We start from the raw sequence: 23,655 nt of genomic DNA on the forward strand, positions 1-23,655 counted from the left end.
AGCTTGCAGCACATCATCAGCATCAGTAACAGCCGGCGGGGGTCGCAGTGCAGCATGTGCACGTGCAACACGCAACCACACAACACCAAAGCTTTCCCACTATAACTCCCTCAGATCTACTCACGTAATTGGCCGTGGTGGGCAGTCTGCATGTGGCAGTAGCAATCTTGCAGCTTGCAGCACATCATCAGCATCAGTAACAGCAGGCGGGGGTCGCAGTGCAGCATGTGCACGTGCAACCCGCAGCCACTCCCCGAGCGGGGGTAATGCTCCCGCACCGCGCTCGCCCCATAGAGCGCCCGCTGCACCGCAGGCACTGCCGTTTGTAGTGTGCTCCAGCTAGGGAGGGGTATATAATTTTTAATTCACACATCACATGATATCGTCAGTCAAAATTGATTGCGTTTGTCTTAATTCAAATTATATTAAAAATTAAATTCATTAAATTTCGCATTATAATTGTGTAAAAATATAAACTCAAACTCAAACTCAAACAACGCATATTGTACCTACTATGAAATTTATAGTCTAAATTAAATAAAATTCGCAGAACTGGTATTCGACCCAGAGGTAGGTACAGAAGCCTGCTGGAAGAGGTGCTGGAGAAATAAGTTAACTCAAACTAACCTGCGAACATCTCATAAAATAGTACAGCGCCCTTTCCCCCGCAGGTGACAGCGGCGGATGTCTCCCCACCAACTGTCTCAGCACAGCACGTAACTCAGCCGCTGACCCCGCACACGTGGTCAGCAATACTGACGCTGACCCCGCTGAGCTCATGGAGCCAGCGGAGTCTGCTGAACTGGTGTTGGAACCGGAGGTGCCCGAGCCTCCTGGAGATGATATAATAAGGATCAAGGTAGTAGTAATAAAGTAAAATAATCGAATGCAGAAGCAAAAGTTATGAAAAAAGTAAATGAATAAATAATTTGATATTCTTAGTTTTATAGCATTTAAATGCTAAATAAATATAATTTTTAGCGTAAAAAAGCGTAGAATGGCGAAAGACGCGAATTAAAATCCCACCTAATGATCGATTTTTTTATATTGTTTAAAAAAATTTGAACAATTGTTAAGGACCAATTTTTGCACCGTTGAAAATATAATCAATTCTTTACTGTGATGTTCATTTTTCTTTCTCTATTTATTTTAAATACTGTGTGAAATTAAGGAACAATATGGATATTGAAATAAGAAGACCCAAGTTTTAACTTTAAGTGCAATATATTGGCCAATAAATTGCGCACGAGTCGTTAGGTCGTATTATTTGCAATGATTGTTATAATAATTATTATCATATCGATGATATAAGTGTAAAAGAAAGAATGTACTTACCAGAGCCATTAGTAGTGATGCCGGAATCATGGCTGAGCCCCAGCTGGCGATGTTCCGGTCTGGGCGCGCCTGATGATGAACCGGATCCTGATCCAAGAGAACTCATTGACTCCCAACGGGATAAAGATAGTGCCCCTACAAATAAAGTTTTTACTTTATAAACGTGTTTAGATTGTTTAGCTAGTTATCTACTCAATAAGTTTACAAGACTATTCTTTATACCTATCCTACTTCGAGACTGTGAAAGGTTTCTACACAATTCATTCATTCTTATTAATTGTTATCGATTCGTTAAAAAGACTGCTCATTTACAAAAAAAAACTTTTCTGGATTACGCTGAAGGTTACCACCAAGTAACAGTGGAATCACATGTAGTAAATCTTCTTATATATAAAAATGAATCGCAAAATGTGTTGGTAAGCGCATAACTCGAGAACGGCTGAACCGATTTCGATAATTCTTTTTTTATTATATTCCTTGAAGTACGAGGATGGTTCTTATGTAGAGAAAACGTAAACATGTACCACGGGCGAAGCCGGGGCGGACCGCTAGTAACTTAATATAAATTGTAGTATTTTAATTGTAGATTTGAACAACCTGATAAAACTGATTAAATAATTATAGTGTGTGAAATATATGATAATGATATACTAGAAAATACAACTTCAGAAATTAAAATTTGTTTATGCGTTTAGGAAATGTATTCTGACATACCTGAAGCAACTCTTCCCGCGTTCAAATGGCTGTACGGCTGCAGTAACCCCCACAGATCAGCACAAGTAGCCACCGCGTGGTCCACAGTAGCTGGTGTGATGGGAGCAGACCCTGAACCAGCTCCAGCGATCAGAGCAATCTCTTCGAGGAGCGTCTCCATCCCCGCGCAGAGGTATACTGCTGCGTATCTGGAAAATGTGGTAGGAAATAGTTTTATTTGTTAGAAAATAATTGTGTTTTGACATTGTATGCTTGGTGTTTAATTTTTTTTTATAAAATTGAATGATAATTTATTTGAATACAATGGAAACATGAATATAGTAGATGGCGTTGATTCATTTTTATTAAATAGTGATAAACATGACTTATTGCTAGTTATGTGTGTGTTCGTACAATATTCCACACACGCATGTGGTGTATCCACGCTCAATCGTGGCTACATAATATTATGTGTGTGTGTGAGCGCGTTCACTCCTGCTCAATCGTGGCTACATGTGGTATGTGTATGTGCGTGTGCTCACTCGTGTCTACACGTATGTGCGTGTGCTCACTCGTGTCTACACGTATGTGCGTGTGTGTGTGTGCGACTCACTCGTGCACGAAGCTGGCGACCCGCACGTCGAGCATCCAGCGCAGGAAGCGTCCCGGCGCGAGCGTGGTGCGCGCGCGCGCCGCGGAGCCGAGCCGCCGCGCCGCGCTGCCCGACGTCGCGTACATCGTGCCCGCGCGACCGCAGCCCTGACCATACATACATACATAAATAAAAAACCTGAGCGATGTCAAGGGACATCCGGATGGAGTGTTAAGTTAGAGAGAGACAGACAGAAAGCCACGCGCACGCTGCACGGCTTACAATTCTAGCAAAAAGTGTCGTGACAATTTTTCGTAAGAATTTTTTCCGTCTAGCCCCCTTTGACAACGCACGATAAGGAACTTCGTTCCAATATTTCAAGACAATTTTCACAAACGGCACGATCTGAGGGCCAAGACAAACGTCAAAACGCAAAAAGAATAGAATCTGCTACCGATACTAATTGACATAAGCGTTTCATGTTTTGCTAAGGATTTGTTCACCAACGACGACGACGACCACGAACAAAATATTCATCCAGTCGAAAGTTCAAAATAAAATATTAAAATTTCCCGTCATTCTGGTACTCGGAAAGAAAAAATGTTATTCTATTCGTCTGCCATTTGTCTCGGCCTGCTGATCCCTTAAAAAGATTTCGCTTGTGTTATGGAAACCAGATGGCTGATAAATATACATATATAATTTGAAATAAATACTTGTATCTAGATAATTAACACCCAGACACAGAGCAAGCATCTATATTCATCACACAAATATGTAGGTAATTATTATAATATACTATACTATACATAGTATGTAATTATTGATGATTCTAAAGTCATCCTTAAAACAATCGTAGCTCTATTTTTATCTTTTACAAAGTAATATTTACCTTTATACACGAATCAGCCAACGGCGTGCTCAAAATTATTCTAAACGCGCCAGCAACTTCGTGTTTGGAACAGAAACCAAAGTTCTGTGACAGGCGCTGAGCCTCTCGTGCTATTCGAACTAAAGCTCTGAAAATTAAAATAGTAACGTTAGACCTGAACTTTGATATTATTATCAAAGATCGTGTTAAAATATATCAATGTCAATAAAAACCAAAGAAAGTGCAAAAATGTTATAAAGCTGGAATCTATCACAATTAAAAGCAATGAGTCAGTTTCAATTTGACAGCAATTATTTATGTAGGTGAGAAACAAGGTTGGACCTAACACGCTTCCTTGGGGGACACCTTATAAATTAAAACAACATGACTGATGATTTCATTATTTTCACTTATTGTGTTTCGTATTTTAAACAACTATCGAATACTTTAATTGAAACTTATACATTCACACATTATGAGCAATGTTTTTGATCAAATTAGTGACAGAAATTGTGTCAAACGCTATTGCTAGATCTAGGTCAACACGAATGAATTTACTATGTACTAAACTTTTTAATATTATGAGAATTCCTCATAATATTGAAGAGTTTAGTAGTAAATTCATTGAGTTGAGTTGAATGCTAGCCGCAACTGTACCTTTGCAGTAGATAAGCAAGTCGTGGTGGTGTATCAGGTGCAAGACGTGCAGCTAACTCCCGACAGCGTCCAGCCGCCAGCAGACGAGCTATCTCTGCTGCTGTCCACGGCACCACACGTAGTTCTACCAGCCTGTAAAATATTAATTAAATGTGGAATCATTATTTTTGACGTGACAACGTCTTATAATTCGATAGCCGGCTGCACGCACGAAAAAACATGACTCATGCGGCGTTACCTCGCTCTGAGGCGTTCCATGTAAGGCTTGAAGTGCAAGCGAGAGCGCGGAACGAGCGACAAAGAAGCACAATAGGCCATTGTCACGTTCAACTATCGTCAGTAAACCGACTTTACATACAGCCAATTTTTAACAAAAAACTAAACCGCCTTCAAATTGATAGAGCTGAATCAAATTTAAAAGGGACTATATTTAAAAAAAGAAGTTTTATCAAAATTCGTTCTCTCAGTCGAAAGTTCTGCATGCTATGCCTTCAAGCCACACTTCCGAGCCCGTTGGAGTGGGGAGCGTGAGGTTTCGATTCGGTCCCTATGCAATAGCTTAAAAATACAGTGATTTGAATGATCCTTCATTTGAAACTGGAAATAATTAAAATGACAAAAAATTCGATCATGGTTCTAAATTCTTTACGGCTCATCGCGATACCGAATGAGTAGTAGATATTCAACAGCTGGAGTGTATTCTGACCAAAATAATGGCTGATATTTTGGTCAGAATTGTTACGTACCTATTATGCGAGTCAACCCAGACGAACTCGTCCGCACTAGTGACGTTAGTGCACACGGTGTCGAGCGACGGCTGCCGCACGAGCGGCGCGCGGCGCCGGCGCGCGTCTGTGGCGCTGCCCGTCTCTGCAATTTGTTGTTTTTATTGTATAGCTCTAGTTAATTCAATTTATAGGAAGGAATAGAAAAATCAAGATGATAAAGTTTTCAATAGAAAAATGGTATGGAGTAAATGTTAAAGCGAGGTAAGGAATGAAGGATGTAAGGTTATAGAAATATTAAGCTAGTACGATGGAAAGGTTATAGGAATGTAAGGCTGATATTATGTAATGGTTATAGAAATATTAAAGCTATTGGAGAAGTATGGTCTATATGTTATGGAAAATAAACCTGTTATGTTGTAAAGTTGCAGAAATGTAAAGCAGCTGTTAGGTATGGTAGAGTTTTTATAGATATGTTCAGTATAGAAATATTAAACTGTTATAGTGTTAAAATTATATTATTAAGGGCTGATTTTTCAATCCTTGGTTAAAATTATTCATCGAATAACGTATTAAACTACCATTTCAATAATATATTATATTTAACAGTATACAGGTGACATTTTAAAATGTTCGTGTAATACTTTATTGGACGGATAAATTTTAACCAACGATTGAAAAATCGGCCCTAAGTATGTTTATTCTTAGACTGGTAGGGTTATACCTGTTGCCCCATTACTCCCAGCAGCACTAGAAGCGCTGGTAGCGGTGCTGCTGCTGTCGCGCGACCTCAATGTCAGCTGCTTGATGGCGGAGCGAATGTCCTCCAGCCCCCCGCCTCCTGGCCACGGGGATTGGAGCTGGAATATGAGATTGGGATTTATAATGAGAGAAGAATTTACGTATCGAGATTTATTGTTAAAATTTATAAACATTTTTAAAACATTGATTTATTTCTTAGGTTTGGTGATTATTAAAATCCAGATAAAATTTTAAAACAAAATATTTTCAATCGATCTATTTTCATTTGCATGCCGTAAAATGCACGCACATGAATGCAATTGCAATTGCATGCATTTTCAAGTCATCTTCATCAAACTTTATTCAGTTATAAAATTTTGCAGTCCAGATAAATATAAATCGTATTCAAAGTCCAACGTCGGGACGTTCAACAATCCAACACACTGCTGTACCTTCTTAAAAAAAACATCCTACATTATCCCAATCCTTACCTTATTAGGCCTATGTTTAGTCCTAGCATGTGGAGGTTGTCTCGGTCTTCGCGGTTCATCCCGCGCCGCGTCCGCCCCGCCGCTGTCCGACATGGACGCGTGGCCGGACGACCTGTTTTCATCCGAACTGCTGTTGCATTCACGGACACCGTTCTGGAAATCATGAATGAATGAATGAATGAAAAATACTTTATTGCATTGAAAATACATATATAACATAGACAAGACTATTTATTATGATCAGCTGCTTGTATTTAATTAAATTTGCTCCTAAAATTTTGAAATTTTGCCAATTTAGGAATTTTCCAACAAAATAAAAAAGAGGACTACGGAATCTTTAATTCAATAAAATCTATTTTGCGAAATAATACTTTCATTAATCGTCATCCCAAAAACTAATAATCGAGACCAATAATTTCCAATTTTGAATAGCAATAATGTATTCATTCCATCGAAACAAATAAATATTTATTTGATTTCCAAGAAGTTTGTATATTCATCTAATTACATAACCTAATATAATATAATGCATATAAATAAGTGATAACTTTCACAGATTATCAAACATTACGCAAAACGCATTGGAAAGTTCATCGAGACTCCAATGAATGAGTAGTTAGCATTTGTTTTCTCATTAATTAGCCAGAGTCATGATTACCGCGATTACTTGGCGTTATGTAGCGAAAGTTGTAAATAAAAACTGTATCATTGTCTGTCTGTCCCACGATCTCGTGGAAAAGCTGTGGGAAGAGATGAAAGGGAAAGCCGAGTGCGCTCACAGGTGCCGTTGATGTAATAAATGTTGTGACTAGAAAATTCCATTTTCAAGCGACCCAGAGAAATAAAACAGAAACTCTGAATATGAATAAAAACCTCGCATAGGTTGACGATCACTGCAAATATAAATAGACATAAAATAGGTTTTTTGGGCAATGCTTCAAACAACTGTGTAACCTTAATACTCCAGAAAAAATCATGTTGTTAATTTTTACAACGCATCTAGAAATATCCAAACGAAGCAAAATATCTAAAAGTGAATTCTGTATATTATTATGTGTCTCATCCTATTTTTCCGCAATACAGTTTTACTTCCGACCCTTATCACTCGCTGGTGGCACGCACCACATCTTACGTAAAATACATTTTCTAGTTTTCCCAGCAGCAATGATAAAACCGCAAATCCCGTAACATTAATTTGTGGTTGGCGTGCTCAGTCCCATTTTAATTTGAACGTAGCGAATCAGCCTGATCACCTTCAGAGAATTATAAATATACCGTAACACGGTTACTGTTGAAACGGTAACAAATTATTCGAAATTATCACACTATTGTCCATTATTTTAAACTAGTTTATGTTTTGAAATACATGAGATTAATGACTGGGTGTAACTGCAGTCAAACGTTAGTGCTAATGCGGAGAATGGAGGGAATCAGGTTAATTTAAAAGACCTACTGTAGGTCTGGGATTTAGGTGATGCTACAATAATTATTGTAATTGAATAATAGTATTGTTGTAAAAATAAAATCGGAAGCGATGAACGATTCTTATTATTTAGAACTATGTAAAATTTTACATTGTCTAACGACTTAAAATACAACCTGTGATAAATGATTACCTACTCATAAAATTACAAATGAGCCAGCTACTTAAATGATTTACGAATAGTTACCGCTAGTCAATAGAGACAGATCAAAATTACTACCACCGTAAGGGCTTGGTCACGAGCGTGGTAATGCGCGACAGTTTAGCGCGACGCAACGACCGATTCTTGTAAATCTAGGTTCAGTATAGTATTATAATGAAAACACTACTGGACGAAAATTAATGTCAACACTCGGTAAGATATTTTTAGCTTTGTTTTGTCTAATTATAAATAAGGAAATATTTAACGATTCAACATGTCTGAGATTTAGTATAAACTTTCTAACAATTTTTTATCTACATAAGTAATTAATATGCAAAATGTTTTGATAAAATTGCTCGCGAATCGTGATAGTGCTAAAACGAGTCTGCTACCAGCACTACCTCTAGTAAACTCTAATCCCTGCTATAAAGCGCACTGGACATTTCAAATAGATCCTGTTGAAGTTATAATCAATAAAGGTTTTATTATTCCCTATAGCCGACGGTTATACGGTTGTTAATTACATTGGACTCACTATGAAATGAGTATTGAAGCTTAAACGGAACATTGACTTTAGGGTCACCAAAAAAGAGGCCTTTACAAACAAACAAAAATAAAACTAGTGAACAGTTGCAAAACAATGTAAAAATAAAATTCCACTTATAGAAAACTGTAGCAAATTAAAGAGCCTCTTCTTAACAGAAATTTTAATGCCACAAGGTTAAATCATATTTTCAATGCAAAAGTTTAAAATGACTATCAATATTAAAAATCACATACACTAAAGAGTGAAGGGCCAATAGGCTCCTCTTTATCAACACAATCACGTTAATCACTATAATTAGAAAATAATTAAAGAGTAAAGTCGTGACCGGCCAGACTGACCCGGAGCTGCCTATTGAAACCCTTGAAATCCGGGTCAAAACCAAAAGGAACCAAGGAATTCAGACACTGAATATTTGTGACCAGGAATTTTAATTGCTACCGTTATTTGATAGACCTATCTCACGTACGATCGCGATGCCACATTAATAACTTGACTGATAAATAGATACCATCTAGTCGTATGTTTGATAAACTTCGCTTGACCTTTGGTTGGACAGTGAATAAAAAAATAATGAATGAGGTACTTGCCCTAGCCAATTAGCATAAACTGGTATGTTAACATAACAGTTTTTAAGAACAAAACTTTTGATTAATTATCCTTATAAATTACCTCAATATTTCAGAATTAGATGTAACTTTTAAAATTTTCCATTCTAATAATGTAGTATTTCAGAATGCAGAATTGCTTGGCATAATGGTTCCCTTTTAAGGACTATTATTTTAAATGTTGTTATTGCGTAACGTAATATTTTAAATGCCAGTCTTTATTAGTTGTTAGTAGCCCTATTTATGATCAACCACAAGTGTCACAGCACATTAACAAAACGCCGTTACACGCAATCTTATCAGATGCATGTGTATAATAATCGTTCCAATTAACATAACAAAATACTTTTGACTCGAGTAAATGCATAAATAACTAAACTTCTCTAAAAGCATATCTTAAAGGCAAGATTATTTTTTCTGGTTGTACCTACTTTGTTTACCAATGTGATTCTTAGTCAAATAGGAAGAGATTTTTATTGCTCCAATGTTCGCCTGCTTTTATCTGATTCAATATATTTTTCCGTCTATACCTATTCTTTACTTTCATTTATCGCTCAATCAATTATTGTCCTATCCTTGTATTGTTATTATTAGGTATATCGTGCTTCGGATCCGTAATTTTTCGCCAGCTATTAAATGGTTAAATAACCGTTCATACACATCGCACTACAGCATGCATCGTTGACTTCGGTTACAGCAATTATAGCACTTGACAAGTCACACGAAAACCGCAGGGATAGTTTGTGGCTGGAGATGGGACTCTGACATAAAAACTCATTTGATGTGGCCACGAATGTGAAAGATCATGTTATGCAACAAGTGTGAGAACGCATCGTAATGGATACCACGTGAAACAAAAGAAAATCTCTTGTGTTTGTGGTCTGCGTTTCTTTTGCGTCGTTTGCTTGATTGTTGGTGTTTTTAATGTCATGAAAGTTTAATTGTATGGGTTTAACTTCTCTAAAAATTTCTTCAATTTCACTTATATTACAAGAAGTCTATTTTCTTTTGAATGATATTGCTTTACATTGATATTTACATAGTTATATTACATCAAGAACTACCAACTTCCCCAGGGTGCTAACTGCTAGGATCAGTTATATATTATTATGTCATACATCATTCGTCCCACTGTACTCATTGTTTCAAACTGCATTGCTAAGACTACGTAATTCTATTACGTGCTTGCTGTTTTATGTAAGTTTTGTTTTCCTTATTAATTCTTCAACGCATCAATAGTTATTCGAAAGATTACTGTTATTATAATTTTCAGTATTTATTTTAATAAATAGGACAATAGCATTCCCCTATGATTTATACAACATACTCACAACTGGATTGAAAGTGATACTAAGAACACAGTGGAATAATAAATATTCTACTATCCCCAGATGCCCGGATTATATTTGTTTTTATCAATTACAATGGAAATAAAGCAAATGACTCAAGCAATGAAATAATACACTCTTATTAGATCGCCACTTTAGCAATAACAACATTCTGCTCTTCCGATCAAGAGGATAGTACCTACTAATATTTTCAGAGTTTAGTGTCCAAGTATATTTCTCACCTGCGTTGGTGCAGCATCTGGCCGATGATCATGTTTGCGCCTCTCCAGAGCATAGCTGCTCTGTACAGGCGCACTACGGACTGGCGAACTGGCGACTGTGATTTGGGAGACTGCGCTGACTGGCTTCAGCTGTGCGGTGCTAGGACTGTCTTCTGTGACTGGTTGCTGCTCTTCTGGGTTTGCTGACGGATATAAGATATAGTTGTAAATCTTTATGGGTCGTATAGGTTCTATTCACAACTATAGATCAGAATCTTCATGCGATCTGTTGCTTTCACTTCTATGATCAATCCTTTTGTTTTACCTGTTTTAGTTTTGTTTTCGAGATAATTTTGGGAAAAGGCTTACTCTATCTCTACATTCCTATTTTCTCACACCTCTACTATATTACTTGCTAAGTAACTAGCTTTGTAACTAGTTAATGCTGGCATGATTTAACTAATGACTCTAAAAATGTTTAATAATCGTTACGTTATAAAGAATTGCAAGAGTGTCTGTTAAAAAAACATCATCTAGATAAAATGACAAATCTATTTCTAGAATTGTGTTTCGATATCAGCAACATTAATTTGCCTTAAATCATCACACATTTGTTCTACAAATTCAAGGATCATAATTGACCAATGCATAATATGTATTATGGACAACATAACGACAGCGGGCTTAGTCAATAAAATGCAATATTGCTTCATCGTCATTGTAAAACAGAAATTACTGAGTTGCACACAAGCGTTCGAATTTATTCTAATATCGATGCAATATATATGCAAAGCGAGCAATTAGCGGTTTTGAAACTATATCGTGACTATTGACTTTTTCATTGTGGCCGTTTTTGTTGGTATTTATTGCTTTAACTAGATTAGGAACTTCTAGATGAAACAGCTAGATGGGTACCTACATCTGCATGAATGTCCATTATACATGGAGTTGTAGAATCGAGATTAAAAATATGGCAAATGTATGCGTTATGCCCCTAGTTCATCCCTCAATTCTTTCTATAGGCAGGCTTCCAATTATGTATAGGTAATTTAAGTTCTAATGATTCGCTTCATTAGGAAATTTTAAGTCCATAATATTATCGTTAGGTAAACTATATTTTGATGATTTAGTTTGCAACATTTCTCCATGACGAAATAAGTACCTATGTGCAAACACAATAATTGCTATTTAACGACATCTGGGACATACAGCTTCATCTACTTTCGCATTATGCTTTTTGCTTGAAACGAACAATTTCCTTTGTATGTTAGTATGATAATTTTTTGAAAATTTTCTCTGGTCGTTGACGTCAAGCTGACAGGTTGAATTCAATTGTGAAATTATTGGCCCACATTTGGGACGGAAAAATAATCCCCCGAATACCACACGAGCTTCAAAATTATCTGGCATTTCCCTCAAGGTTCCCTGCAAACAAATAAAGTCGTCAAGTTTTTCAGGAAAAATGACTCGCGCTTCGCGCTCGTGATTTTTTAACCTTGACTAAAAACTTGACTCCTTCATTTGTTTGCAACGAACCTATCGGAAAATACCCGATAATTTTGAAGCTCTTGTGGTATTATAAGTGAGTATTGTTAGCATCACGCTATAAAATAATTTTCCAAATTCGAAGTAATTTTACGAATTTTGATTACATTTAATGTTGGCTATGTACCCCCATGTATTGATTGGTAGTGAGGATGTTTCATTTATTAAAATAGCTATTTCAAAAGTAAACATCTTACTATTGCTGATTATGTCACACCTTAACTTTATCAAATAAGTTATCTGCATTATAAACACGTGATTAATCGACCATTGATCCTTTGAAATATAATCGCAATACGCTGGATGTGTCCAATCAACGTCATTTACATATTATCCAGATATTTCCCGCGATATGACACAAAGTGGCTTACCGACTATTAGATCCCATGATACACGATCAAAGTGTCCGCGGTTATCTAACGAAGGAAACTTATTTATTCGAATGGCTGTTGCAATAGTCTTGATTAGCGTTGGTTGGATTTATTACCGGATTCCGTATATGGGCTGGTATCGTACGAGGAGCATGTTATCGTGACTACTAGAGACTACAGGAGAAATTAGGTTGCGGTACTTTATGGCTATCCTCCCACTGTATGAAAAACATGGTGAAAGAAAATGATGGGACTTATATCGTTATAACGTTAGTGTAGATTTTAAGAATGGATTTGTGAGTGCATCGTGGGTAGGGCAGATAACAGATATCTTTAAATTAAATTTGTGTTAGTTTGATACTTGATTTTTAGTTGGTTGGAATAAGTAGGTCAAAGAATACTTGAGATAAAGCTATGAATCGCATCTTCGTTTTGTATAGGTATTATTTGGCCACCTCAACGTTTCGGACGGTACGGAAAAGCTCTCGTGTGGGGCTTATAATATTGTTTTAAAGTATGTTTTTTTTAATTGAATTTTGTAAGTAAATAACGTAGAAGAAACCTACTACACTCACCGGCACGGAATCTTGGCCACTTACAATTTTGCCGATAAAAAAAGTTTGAAGTGTTTTTTACGATTTTTTTGTATGCAGATATGTTAACATATTATTCGTTTAATTTTATGGTTAGAAATCATTAAGTTTGAGAATAATCTTTTACCACTTTTTAAGAGTTACTCGAAATTTGTGATTTGTGCGGTTAAGCCGGAGTTACGAATTGTTCGTTTTAAACTTTTTTCAATATCGTTTATGCCGTTTTAAGATATTGTTATTATTGTACTGTAGTCAATGATCATAACAAACAATAAAAAATGCCGTTAACATCTGAACAACCTGCTCAGGCCATCACAATGTTAGACCAATGACTGCCGCAACATAAAGTACCTAATGTACAGTACGTACCACGTTCAGCGATGCACTATGCATGGAGAAGATACCAGGAGACTGGCAGCTACACGTGCAGACCAGGAAATGAAGGCGTGAGGTGCACATCAGCTCGAGAAGACCCGTTTATTGTTCAAGAGATACTCAGAAATGGCTTTCTGACAGTTTTTTAGATACGCCACCGGCTCTAAAACACCAGGATAATAAATGTGAGTGAGCAATCGGTGAGAAGACTAATGAAGGAAGTTAATTTAAAGGTTTGCAGACCAGCACGCCGTCCAGAACTCCTCAGACATCACAGAGAAGCACGTCTTCGTTTTGCGCGAGAACATGAAAACTGGACCCACAGCCAGTGCGCTCGTGAGGTGTTCACAGATGACTGCTAAGGCACTTTACGAGCTTCTGATAGCCAAGAGTCAGTATAAATGAGACGAGAAGAGAGGTTTTCACCCATCACCACACTCAAACTGCGATTTTTCATAGAGGGTCAATAATGGTATGGGGAGGTATAAGTTCCGATGCTCGCACGGAGTTAGTTATCGTAGATAATGGCTTAAATTTGATCAGGTACATCGAGGAAATTCTCCAGGAACATGTTCAGCTCTATTACAGGTTTATTAGTGAAGAAAGTTTGCTACTAATACACTATAACGCACGTCCGCGTGTCGTACGATGCGTATAAGAGTAACTTCAAGAGGTTATTATTGAAAAATTGGAGTGGCTAGCTCTTAGCCCGGATCTTAATCCAATAGAACACACCTGGGACATGCTTAAAAGAAACATAAAGTTCGATTCCAACCCAGCACCAATGTTAGATGAGCTTAGAAATACAGCTGGGGCCGTTCGGTACACTATAGCTCAATTGCACATCAAAAATGTCTTCTAGAGTATGCCAGACTGAATACAAACAGTGTTTAAGGCAAGAGAAGGAAACACCCTATATTAAAAGGTTCATTTTTTTTTTGGAAACGTTCTTTCTAATTTTTGTGCATTTTTTAAGAAATAATTTAAATTTCACAGGAAATGCGTAAATTCTTGTTTAATTCAGATCTACGCGGTAGTACTTCTTATAAACTTAAAATTATTACTTAAAGTTAGTAAAAACATTAAAGCAACTAGTTTTGATTAAATTTTTATATAATTTTGTAGTAGAAAAGAAATAGTGTTATTTTACGCAAAAATTTGCAGTGGCCAAGATTCCGTGCCGGTGAGTGTATTTCGACCCAAATTTCCAAAGCGTTTGTTAACAGTTTAAGTGTGATTCCGGATAATGGAAATAGAGATTCATTTTCATATGTAGATATTATTCATCTTGGGTTCATACATACGTTTAGCGGGCGGGTCGGTGGGCGGCGGCGGGGTGGTCGCGCGGTGCGCGTGCGGCGGCGGCGAGAGGCGCCTCGCGTGCGCCGGCGCCGCGCCCGCCACGCGCACGCGCAGTGCCCGCGCGCCCGACACGCCCGCGCCGCACCACGTGTCGTCGGAGGGCCGGGAGCCGCTGGATGGCCTGGAAGATTGTTGTATTGTAGGTAGTGGATAGGTAGCTGAGGTTGACGGAAGTTTGGCTAAACACTATATTTGATACTAAATTCTTTTAAAGTATTATTATGTGATGCCTATGTATTTTAATGTTATTTTAATGCAGAATTTGTTTTTTGTGGAAAATAAAGAAAGAGTTTGGAGAAAGAGTTTGGTAGCTCTATCTTTCTTCTTCTGGTACTAAGGTAGAGTTGATATAAGTGATACAATAGGTACCTACTTTGTACAAAATTATCAGGCTGGAATTCAGACATTCTGAATACTTATTAGTCTTATTACTTACATTATTGAAATTTAAATTATAAGCGTAAAGCGTCTGATGTGTAATTTAAAGGTAATTTATGTAAATTATGTTGTAATGAGTTAATCTACATAATATGTAATTTGTTTTAATTGCGTGTAACCATTACTTCGTACTTACGTTAAAATTTTATAGGATATAAAAGAGAAGTTTTATTTATTATTTTTAAGTAATTCTAAAATATAATGATAGTACAAATACTCGATTATTAACAGACGCGATGATTTTTCCAACCTGTGGCAACCCTACGTGCTACAACCCTGTGCACAGTCAGCAAACATAAATTTTCTCCGATTACCTGCGCGCAATTTACTGCAGTTATATGTTCATATTAGCACGTGACCCTATTCCTGACGCATTGGCTCACGTAATATATTAAGCAAAGACGTTTTCACAAACTGGTCATCTACGCATTACTAACGGTATAGGGGTTAGCATTGCAACCCGTATCGATCGCGTGACGAACTGATGCTGCCGCGAAACGACTGCGCAGGCAACGGTTAAATGTGATACTTTGATGTTCCTAATCGCCTGTATCTAAATATGTTTTTCATGAACTATTTATGTAATTGAAAACACAGGTTACAACTATGGAAGTAAAAAGAAATACAAACTAGAAGGGAGCTTGTGCGTGAAGCTAGAAGCTTTGGGAAAAGTAGAGAATAGAGAGAAGCCTGAAAGATATTTATAGGCCTTTAGGGATAGTGTAATGTTTGCTACTTCTGTCTTGATGAACTCTTTCCTAGTACCTAAATAGGTACTAGGAAAGAGTATTATTTTGTTGTCCATACAAATGGTCAAATGACCATTTGTATGGACAACAAAATAAATACAAAAGTATCGCCGTTGTTTTGAAGAGAGAAACCTTCGGAATTAGTGCATAAATACCAGTTGAAATCTAGTGAAATCGAGCAGATTTTTATTCTATATATACAATGAAGAAATTAACAGAATTTTTATCGGTCAGGGGCAATTAGTAGCATAGAAAATAATATTTCATACTAGCGGTCCGCCCCGGCTTCGCCCGTGGTACATAATATTTACGTTTTCTTTGTATAAGAACCATCCTCGTACTTCAAGGAATATAATAAAAAAAGAATTATCGAAATCGGTTCAGCCGTTCTCGAGTTATGCGCTTACCAACACATTTTGCGATTCATTTTTATATATAAGATTAATAGTGAATGCATCGAAAGTCAAGATTCATTACTAACATGTTAATTAAGTAGATTTAACTTTACAACTTAAAAGCTACATTAAGTAATAATGCAACGGTACACACGATTAGAAGTCTTGATCAGATGTTATTAAATCTAGAAACAGGTTCAAAAACAGACGTAATCAGGTTCCATTTGTATATTCAATTTGCTTTTCTATTAATGCTTTGACTGATATTATGAATATATTAACATCGTTTATTCGACATATTATATTCCGATTTCAAAGAATATAATCTGTATTAGGTATGCAATTCAGTTTCGCAGAACTCTATCATTTAAAATTTCAAACTATTTTCTTATATTTTAGAAGTAAGGATTTTATTTCTATGTTTTTTTCAATTGATTTATCAAGGACTGTATGATCGAACATTGGTATTTACATAATAGACAATATAAAAATAAAGTAGTACGTAAGTAGTTTAGATAGAGTCTGACCTGATAAAGTATTTTACAAAGATTCTTAACAAGGTATGTCGTTGCATTAGCTTAAATGGCAATAATTGCATTGTTTTCATAACAAACAATAAGTAAATAGTCTAAAATAAAACATAAAGATTGGAAGTAGCTTAGCATGTTTTTAAACATAATTAGCTAATTTGTTACACTTAACTAATTTGAAAACCAACATAAACGCGGTTTTGTCATATTGCGTAATAAATCGTATGTTCCTGGTTTTGAATTTGACAAGGTTCTTCTTGCTCTATGATGTAACTGCATCGTGTTCATAGATGACTAATGTGAAACAGAAGCAAAATCAAGAGAAAGTGCAGTTGTTTTTAAGTGTATCACGATCACACATACAGATAACAGACGGTTGACTTTGTTTCTTGTCAAACGTAGTGTCACAAAAACTAGTATTGATTACACCGATAGCAAAAAACTACAAAAAACCGAAAGTGATAGAACACGTATTGTCAGTTATCTCGCCAGGAAACATTAAGTTATGGAAGTGTTTCTTGTGTGAACATAATTACGTAAGCATGAGGAAACGGCTGATTAAAACGACTCCACTCTTCCTATCAACTTTATTGAAATCTCACGCATTGCTAACAATCGCTATAATTGCGGGTATATCAATAAACCGTTGCGTTAATTGACGGAGATTCAATCTTAACTTGATGTGAATAGAGCGTAAAATGGAATAATAATTTATACGATGAAGATGTTAGATAGTGAAAAAACATGATCGATTTCAGCCTTGTTACGCTTATAGATAAATATTCAGGAACTATGCAAATATTACATGATACGAAGAAAGTAACGAAACGAAGTTTAGATACTGAATAAAGTAGACTAGGTTTACGAACTTAAATTGAATAGAGAAAAAATAAACGAATGAATAACTGTAAAAGTATAGTTTTTAATGCTATGATATCAATAACACATACTGGCTCTCAATGTATTAATTTTAAACAAGAAAGAATAATTGCTTTAATAAATAATGATCATCGATTGAAAAGGAAAAAAGTCACAAAGCACGTTCTACTCGGACAGAAGACAGTAGACACCATGTAGATACAACGTACTGATACATGGAATATGGAGGCGGGTACATACATCGTCTAACGGTCCCAGTACTATGAAGTATTCAAATGTAATATGGCATTTAACATTTTCAAGTACTTTAGTAAAAGATACGTACTCAGTTTGTGAATAATCCATAACGAAAGATAGAAGAACTCAACTCATCTCTCAGCCAAAACTATAGGTACCTACTAAAAAACTTTTTAAACACCTCACCATTAAAAGCGAATCAAGCAAAACGATAACTGCCAAGAAATAAATAAAACGTCAAATCCAGCAATAAAAGATAGTTATACCCGAAAGTGTAAACATAAATATTGAAATGCCAATAAAGTTTTATTAGTAAACAGTTGTGCAACTGACGAATATACGCGTATAATAATTATTATTATAGAGTAGATAGATGCGGTCGAATTAAGCGTGTCTCACTTATATTATCTAGTTTTGGAGATATGAGGTGATTTCCATAATCAACGACTAGACAGTCAATGGGCAAATATATTCTAACGGTGAATTTACATCAAACGAGCGAATTCTAACCCCACTATGTCAACTTATTTTAGTGTTAACAAGCAAAGAGCATTCTTTCATTGTTCATATTGCGTTGGAAAAAATTCTATGCAATGTTCTGATTACTGAACAACACTGAATACGAGTTTTGGTTTACACTAGAAGATCACGAAAGAATGCTCTCGCACTATCTCTAGCTCTATGTTCGTTTGATCTAAACGCACCGTTTCCGGGGAAAAATGCAACGATGGACCATCTTGTAGAAAATAGGGTCTTTGAGCTTCAACAGAGCTTTTCAATAAAAGTCTTTGGTCTTGTATAGATAGGGTCTTTGATGGATTTTTTGCTAAATTGTTGGTAGGATTAGGTATGCCCTCTTTATATATTATTATGACGCAAACCCTTTAAAAAAGACCACAATAATTGTCAAAATTAATAATTGTTAAAGAAAGAAAAAATAATTGCAGATTTTTTTCTTTATTATATGTACCTATAGGAAATAACACATCTTATATACGAAGCATTAGGTATGCAGAAGTGTTGACAGTTTTAAAAGGAGGCATAAGTAGAGGCCTTGAGGCTTGATGACTGTATTATAATGATTGTTTTCAAATCTGTCTGTTTATATGTGGAGTTGTCATCCAAGCAGAAACACAATGCTTTATTTTAGAGAGGTACGCTTTGCTATTTTAGACACATCTCTATTTTAATAGATACACGATTCGTTTTTCTATGAGCCTTCGATTATTCACGGTAAGATGATCCTATCATTTGAATGCGTCCTTGACCGTTCCTCATACCATTTCAATTTTATTTAAAACATGCTAGATCACGACTACGTGTGTTACCAAAAACAAAACAGTCCGAAACTAACATATCCCCGTATCTTCTATTACATTTTATAATGTACCTCGCTTCTTCAGAGCTTTTCAAGTAAGAGCAACAAATTTCTTGTCAGACTGACTTCTTATTGAACGATAGTTGATATAGAAGATGTTACTATAGTTGAGCCAATTTAATAGGCAACATTTGACGTCTATCAATTTTATCTTCATAGGGTGGTAACCTGCTTAAAAACATCGATTAAAGCGAATTAATCGATACGGACTTGAAACAATTGTCAATCGAACTTGAAACACATGTCAATAATTTATGATGATTTTTATTCCCAAGTAACCAATGCATTCGATTCTAGATGTCAGATTTCGATTTTTAGAGTAACGTCTCTGGTATTTATAAAGAAAAAAGGTTTATTGACACAAAATTGTAGCGACGTCAGTTCTTTAAATAAGAAAATGTTTATTATGTTTAGAATGGTTTATCAGTAAAATCAAATCTTAAAATTAGTTGCATCGGTCATTATTATTATAAATATGTAATCGTAATTGAAAAAAGTTAAGCAAATGTGCAGTTCTAACAAAACGAAATATCATGTTATTCTATGTCGTCGTTACTAGGTTACGTTGTTGAATTTTGTTGAACTGTCAAATGTTGCCTATTAAAATGGCTCTACTATAGTATTGTGCTATAAGCCTATTTCATTTCAAAATATTGTGGCCTGTGGGTACCATTTTAAAATAACAAGCTCGTGTAGCTGGATGAAATATGCTGAGTTAAGTTATAGTACTTAGACTACTTAGTTTGTTATATTTATTTTAATGTTACGTTATTAATAAAAGCAACGTTTGAAGCAGATGAAAACACCATATAATTAATAATTATATGTGTCAAAAGATCGTAAACAACGACGTCATATCGTAGATATCTTTTCAGAATCCAAACTAATATTATAAATGCGAAAGTAACTCTGTCTGTCTGTCTGTTACTCAATCACGCCTAAACTACTGAAACAATTTTCATGAAATTTGGTATGGAGATATTTTGATACCCGAGAAAGGACATAGGCTACTTTTTATCCCGGGAAAATGACGCAATCCCGGAAGTCCTACGGGAACGGGAACTATGCGAGTTTTTCTTTGACTGCGCGGGCGAAGCCGCGGGCGGTAACCTAGTATTTAATAATGAAGAAATATATCTATGAAAATTTAGAACATTGCGTGGTATTGGGATATGTAATCCTTCAATTATAGTAACAAAGTAATAAAATTAAACGCTTTTGTAACGGTACCAACAAAGACTGGATACAACTTTGTTTCTCGTTTTCTATTATTAAAATTGTGAAACGGTCAAAGAATACAATTAATAATTTATCTATATCTATATATTTATATATAAAAATGAATCCCGTTTTCCTTGGTCACGGCCGCGGCATCACCCGTGAACGGGTGGACCGATTGCGATAATTCTTTTTTTATTATATTCCTTGAAGAACGAGGATAGTTATTATGTAGAGAAAACGTAAATATGTACCACGGGCGAAGCCGGGGCGGAACGCTAGTAATTTATATTTGTGACATTTCATAGAACACAATCCGAAAGTTACAAAGGTTTGCCCAGTTGCAGCACTGCTATAGCTATAATAATTAGCAGGATATGCTAATGCTCTACAATTTAGGTAATGAGGTTATTACTAAAAGTTTTTACTTTTTAGGTTCTGTGACCCCTATGTACCTACGGACAGACATTTGTGACCGAAACACTGATGGATTTTCCTTAGAGCATCAAGTGACAAACAGAGATTGAAAACATTTTTCATCATTCAGTATTGAACTCGAGACATCTTCGCTTAAAATATTTTTTTGAAGTGTGGCAAAACACAGACCAATAAAATTTGAAAATATAATGATATTCAAAGTGATAAAATATGAAAGTTAAATTATTCAATTGATTACTCAATACTATAACGAATTAATTTTACCTATAGAGGAACTTGAGAAAGTTGACATTATTTTGTTTATTCAGTGTTATTAAATGGTTTATTTTTTATGAATATTCGTGAAAATGCCCATAATAATATATCAATTCCGAAAAGTCTGTTATAATAATAAGCAAATTATGCACTTGTACCTACATACTAAATAAATAATAAACATTAATAAATTACAAAACTATTCCTTTCTCAAAATATTCTCATTTCTAATTATAATTCAGAACTCATTGACGCGCTAGTTTTATTCATGTAATTAAGCTCTGTGAATGGAATACAAGAGATATTACAGCTAATTATACGAAGATGCTCTCACGAGTTCACTGACTGAGCTATTGTATCAATGGACCCTTTACATAATAATAAAAGTAACTAGTACGAGTAATAAAAACTTTGCAAAATTAAGAAACATTTCACAACAGTCCACATTCAAAATTATAATTGCTGAATGCACGCAATTAGTGCCAGATGGACTAGATTTTATTAATCCGGGATTTATATATATGGTATTGCAGATAAAATCGGTGCGGCTTTGAAATCATTAAATCAAAGAAAGCCGTAATCGCAGCCGCATAATTTAGACATTTATGTAAGTAACTACGGCTTATCTGTGTACGAAAGATCGTAAACAATGCGTTTGCGCCACTTAGACTCACATCCTGGACTCATAATTATCATATAGGAGCGATATCCCACGTTTTTCCACATGTATTACCAATTACGAATATTATTTCCAATTACCATCTACAATTTTGTCTGATCTGCTTTAAATTTATAACTTCTAATCGGTTCTGTTATATTTATGCTATCGAATATGAAATCATCTAAAAATAATTTTAAAACTTTCGCGTTTATAATATTAGTAAAGAAAATAACACACGGTTACACCGTAACGGTTTCTTATGAATAAATTAAAGTTACGTATTAGACAGGTGATCGTGCTAAATTATGATAGATGTAAAATATAATATTGAGAACAACAAACCGTTTCCTCCAGTTTTGGATAAAGCTCCAGTCACACTGTTCGTCGTCGTCCAACACTGTAGCTTCGTGTGGCTCCACACCACTCCCACCGTGCACTATTTCTACAAGCTGACGAGCTCGTTCAAAATTCCCTTCGAATTCGACTATTAAGAACCCATCAGAGCTCATCGTTTCACGAACATCCTTTTTATAGGTCGCGTCGTTTATCGGCACTGGCTCAGGTACTTCTTCAGTCTTTATTTCAGAATAAATAGCCTCTGGCACTTCCACTTCAGATACGAGTTGTGTTCCTCCGCCCTTGTCTACTTCCCTCCCGATACCGAGATTATTTGCGTCCTCCATTTCGTGATTTGCATAAATCACTTCCTCTTTCTGGATTTTCTCCTGTGCTTGTTTAATTTCTTCTCTTTTCTCCTCATTGTGTTTACGAATGAGGGAATCGCCAAAGTAAATAACAACTTTGTTGTTATTCTGTGTTATTTTATTGGCCAACCCCACATCTTGTGTCTTTCTCCTTTTTTCGTGAGATAATCTTTCAGCCAGTTCATCATAGCAAGGAGGACGATTGTTGTATGGCTTCTTATCAGCCGCTTTATTTTCAGCGATTTTCTTTTCAACGCTTTGATAAACCGGTGGGCGACAGCATTCATCATATTTCGAGTTCCACTGCTTCGGTTCACTATAAATATGTTCTAAAGAAGTAGAATTTTTTGATAACGGCACATATTTTTCATGGACATTTTTAGAGCTCGATTGCTCAGTTTTTCTAAAATTTAAAACACTACGCCTAACATTCGATTCAGGCGCATCACTTATTTTTTTCGATTTCGAGTTACCGAGCAGTTTGAACAACGGCTTATGTTCAAAATGCTTCATCCTGTCTGTGCTGGGAGCCTTCCGCAACGCGTAGGGAGGCTCCTCGGAGGGCTGCTGATACAGCTGTTCGCAGCTGGTAGACTTGTGTTTCGGGACACGCGGTTTCCCTGGAGCGAGTGGCTCACGGCCCTGCCAGTGTCGCACTGAAAGCCTGGCTGCTCCTCTTATGAATTTCATAGGTTCCCATGCGTCCGATTTTTTGAGTATGAAATTTTCACACATGTTGTGTTTGTTCGGGGGTTTGCGGGTGTCAGCGGCGCGACAAGACTGAAGTTCACGACAGAGGAAACAAGAACACCGCGCGGAACACAGCATGACTGCGTGAGCGCACCGACCGCACTGCCGCCTCTTCGGCGACCACCGTTACTCCAAGAACCATTGTTTAGCCCCGCTACGGCGCTAACACACGATGCGATGCCGATTAGCGATACCGTTCAGATTCGGCGATCGTGTAACTCGCCGTAACCACCGTAACACCCGCCGAATGACGGCACCGTAACCTATGCTATAAGCGACTCCATAAAGTTTACGGTCGCTTTCTAAGTTTACGGCGGAACGAATTTAGGGCGCCGAAGATGGTGGC

General features: G+C 36.3%; 1 protein-coding gene across 1 annotated transcript in view; it reads right to left on the bottom strand.

Annotated features, from left to right (window-relative positions):
- Nucleotides 1-23,444, bottom strand: part of LOC149482001 (ankyrin repeat and BTB/POZ domain-containing protein 2) — a 34,825-nt gene extending 11,381 nt beyond the window's left edge. Inside the window, exons 1-13 of the mRNA XM_089704091.1 lie at nucleotides 22,198-23,444; nucleotides 14,620-14,798; nucleotides 10,453-10,634; nucleotides 6,106-6,258; nucleotides 5,598-5,733; nucleotides 4,895-5,018; nucleotides 4,149-4,280; nucleotides 3,513-3,639; nucleotides 2,642-2,787; nucleotides 2,050-2,237; nucleotides 1,336-1,470; nucleotides 628-833; nucleotides 122-339 (exon numbers count right to left, since the gene is read on the bottom strand). Coding sequence (XP_089560217.1) covers nucleotides 122-339; nucleotides 628-833; nucleotides 1,336-1,470; nucleotides 2,050-2,237; nucleotides 2,642-2,787; nucleotides 3,513-3,639; nucleotides 4,149-4,280; nucleotides 4,895-5,018; nucleotides 5,598-5,733; nucleotides 6,106-6,258; nucleotides 10,453-10,634; nucleotides 14,620-14,798; nucleotides 22,198-23,387 — 3,116 coding nt within the window. The 5' untranslated portion in view covers nucleotides 23,388-23,444. The remainder of the gene's footprint in view (nucleotides 1-121; nucleotides 340-627; nucleotides 834-1,335; nucleotides 1,471-2,049; nucleotides 2,238-2,641; nucleotides 2,788-3,512; nucleotides 3,640-4,148; nucleotides 4,281-4,894; nucleotides 5,019-5,597; nucleotides 5,734-6,105; nucleotides 6,259-10,452; nucleotides 10,635-14,619; nucleotides 14,799-22,197) is intronic.
- Nucleotides 23,445-23,655: the final 211 nt, after the last annotated feature.

This window comes from Colias philodice, chromosome 15, assembly GCF_061535455.1.
Source record: "Colias philodice isolate Cphi_HAF_F1 chromosome 15, ilColPhil1 Martin Lab GWU primary, whole genome shotgun sequence".
NCBI lineage: Eukaryota > Metazoa > Arthropoda > Insecta > Lepidoptera > Pieridae > Colias > Colias philodice.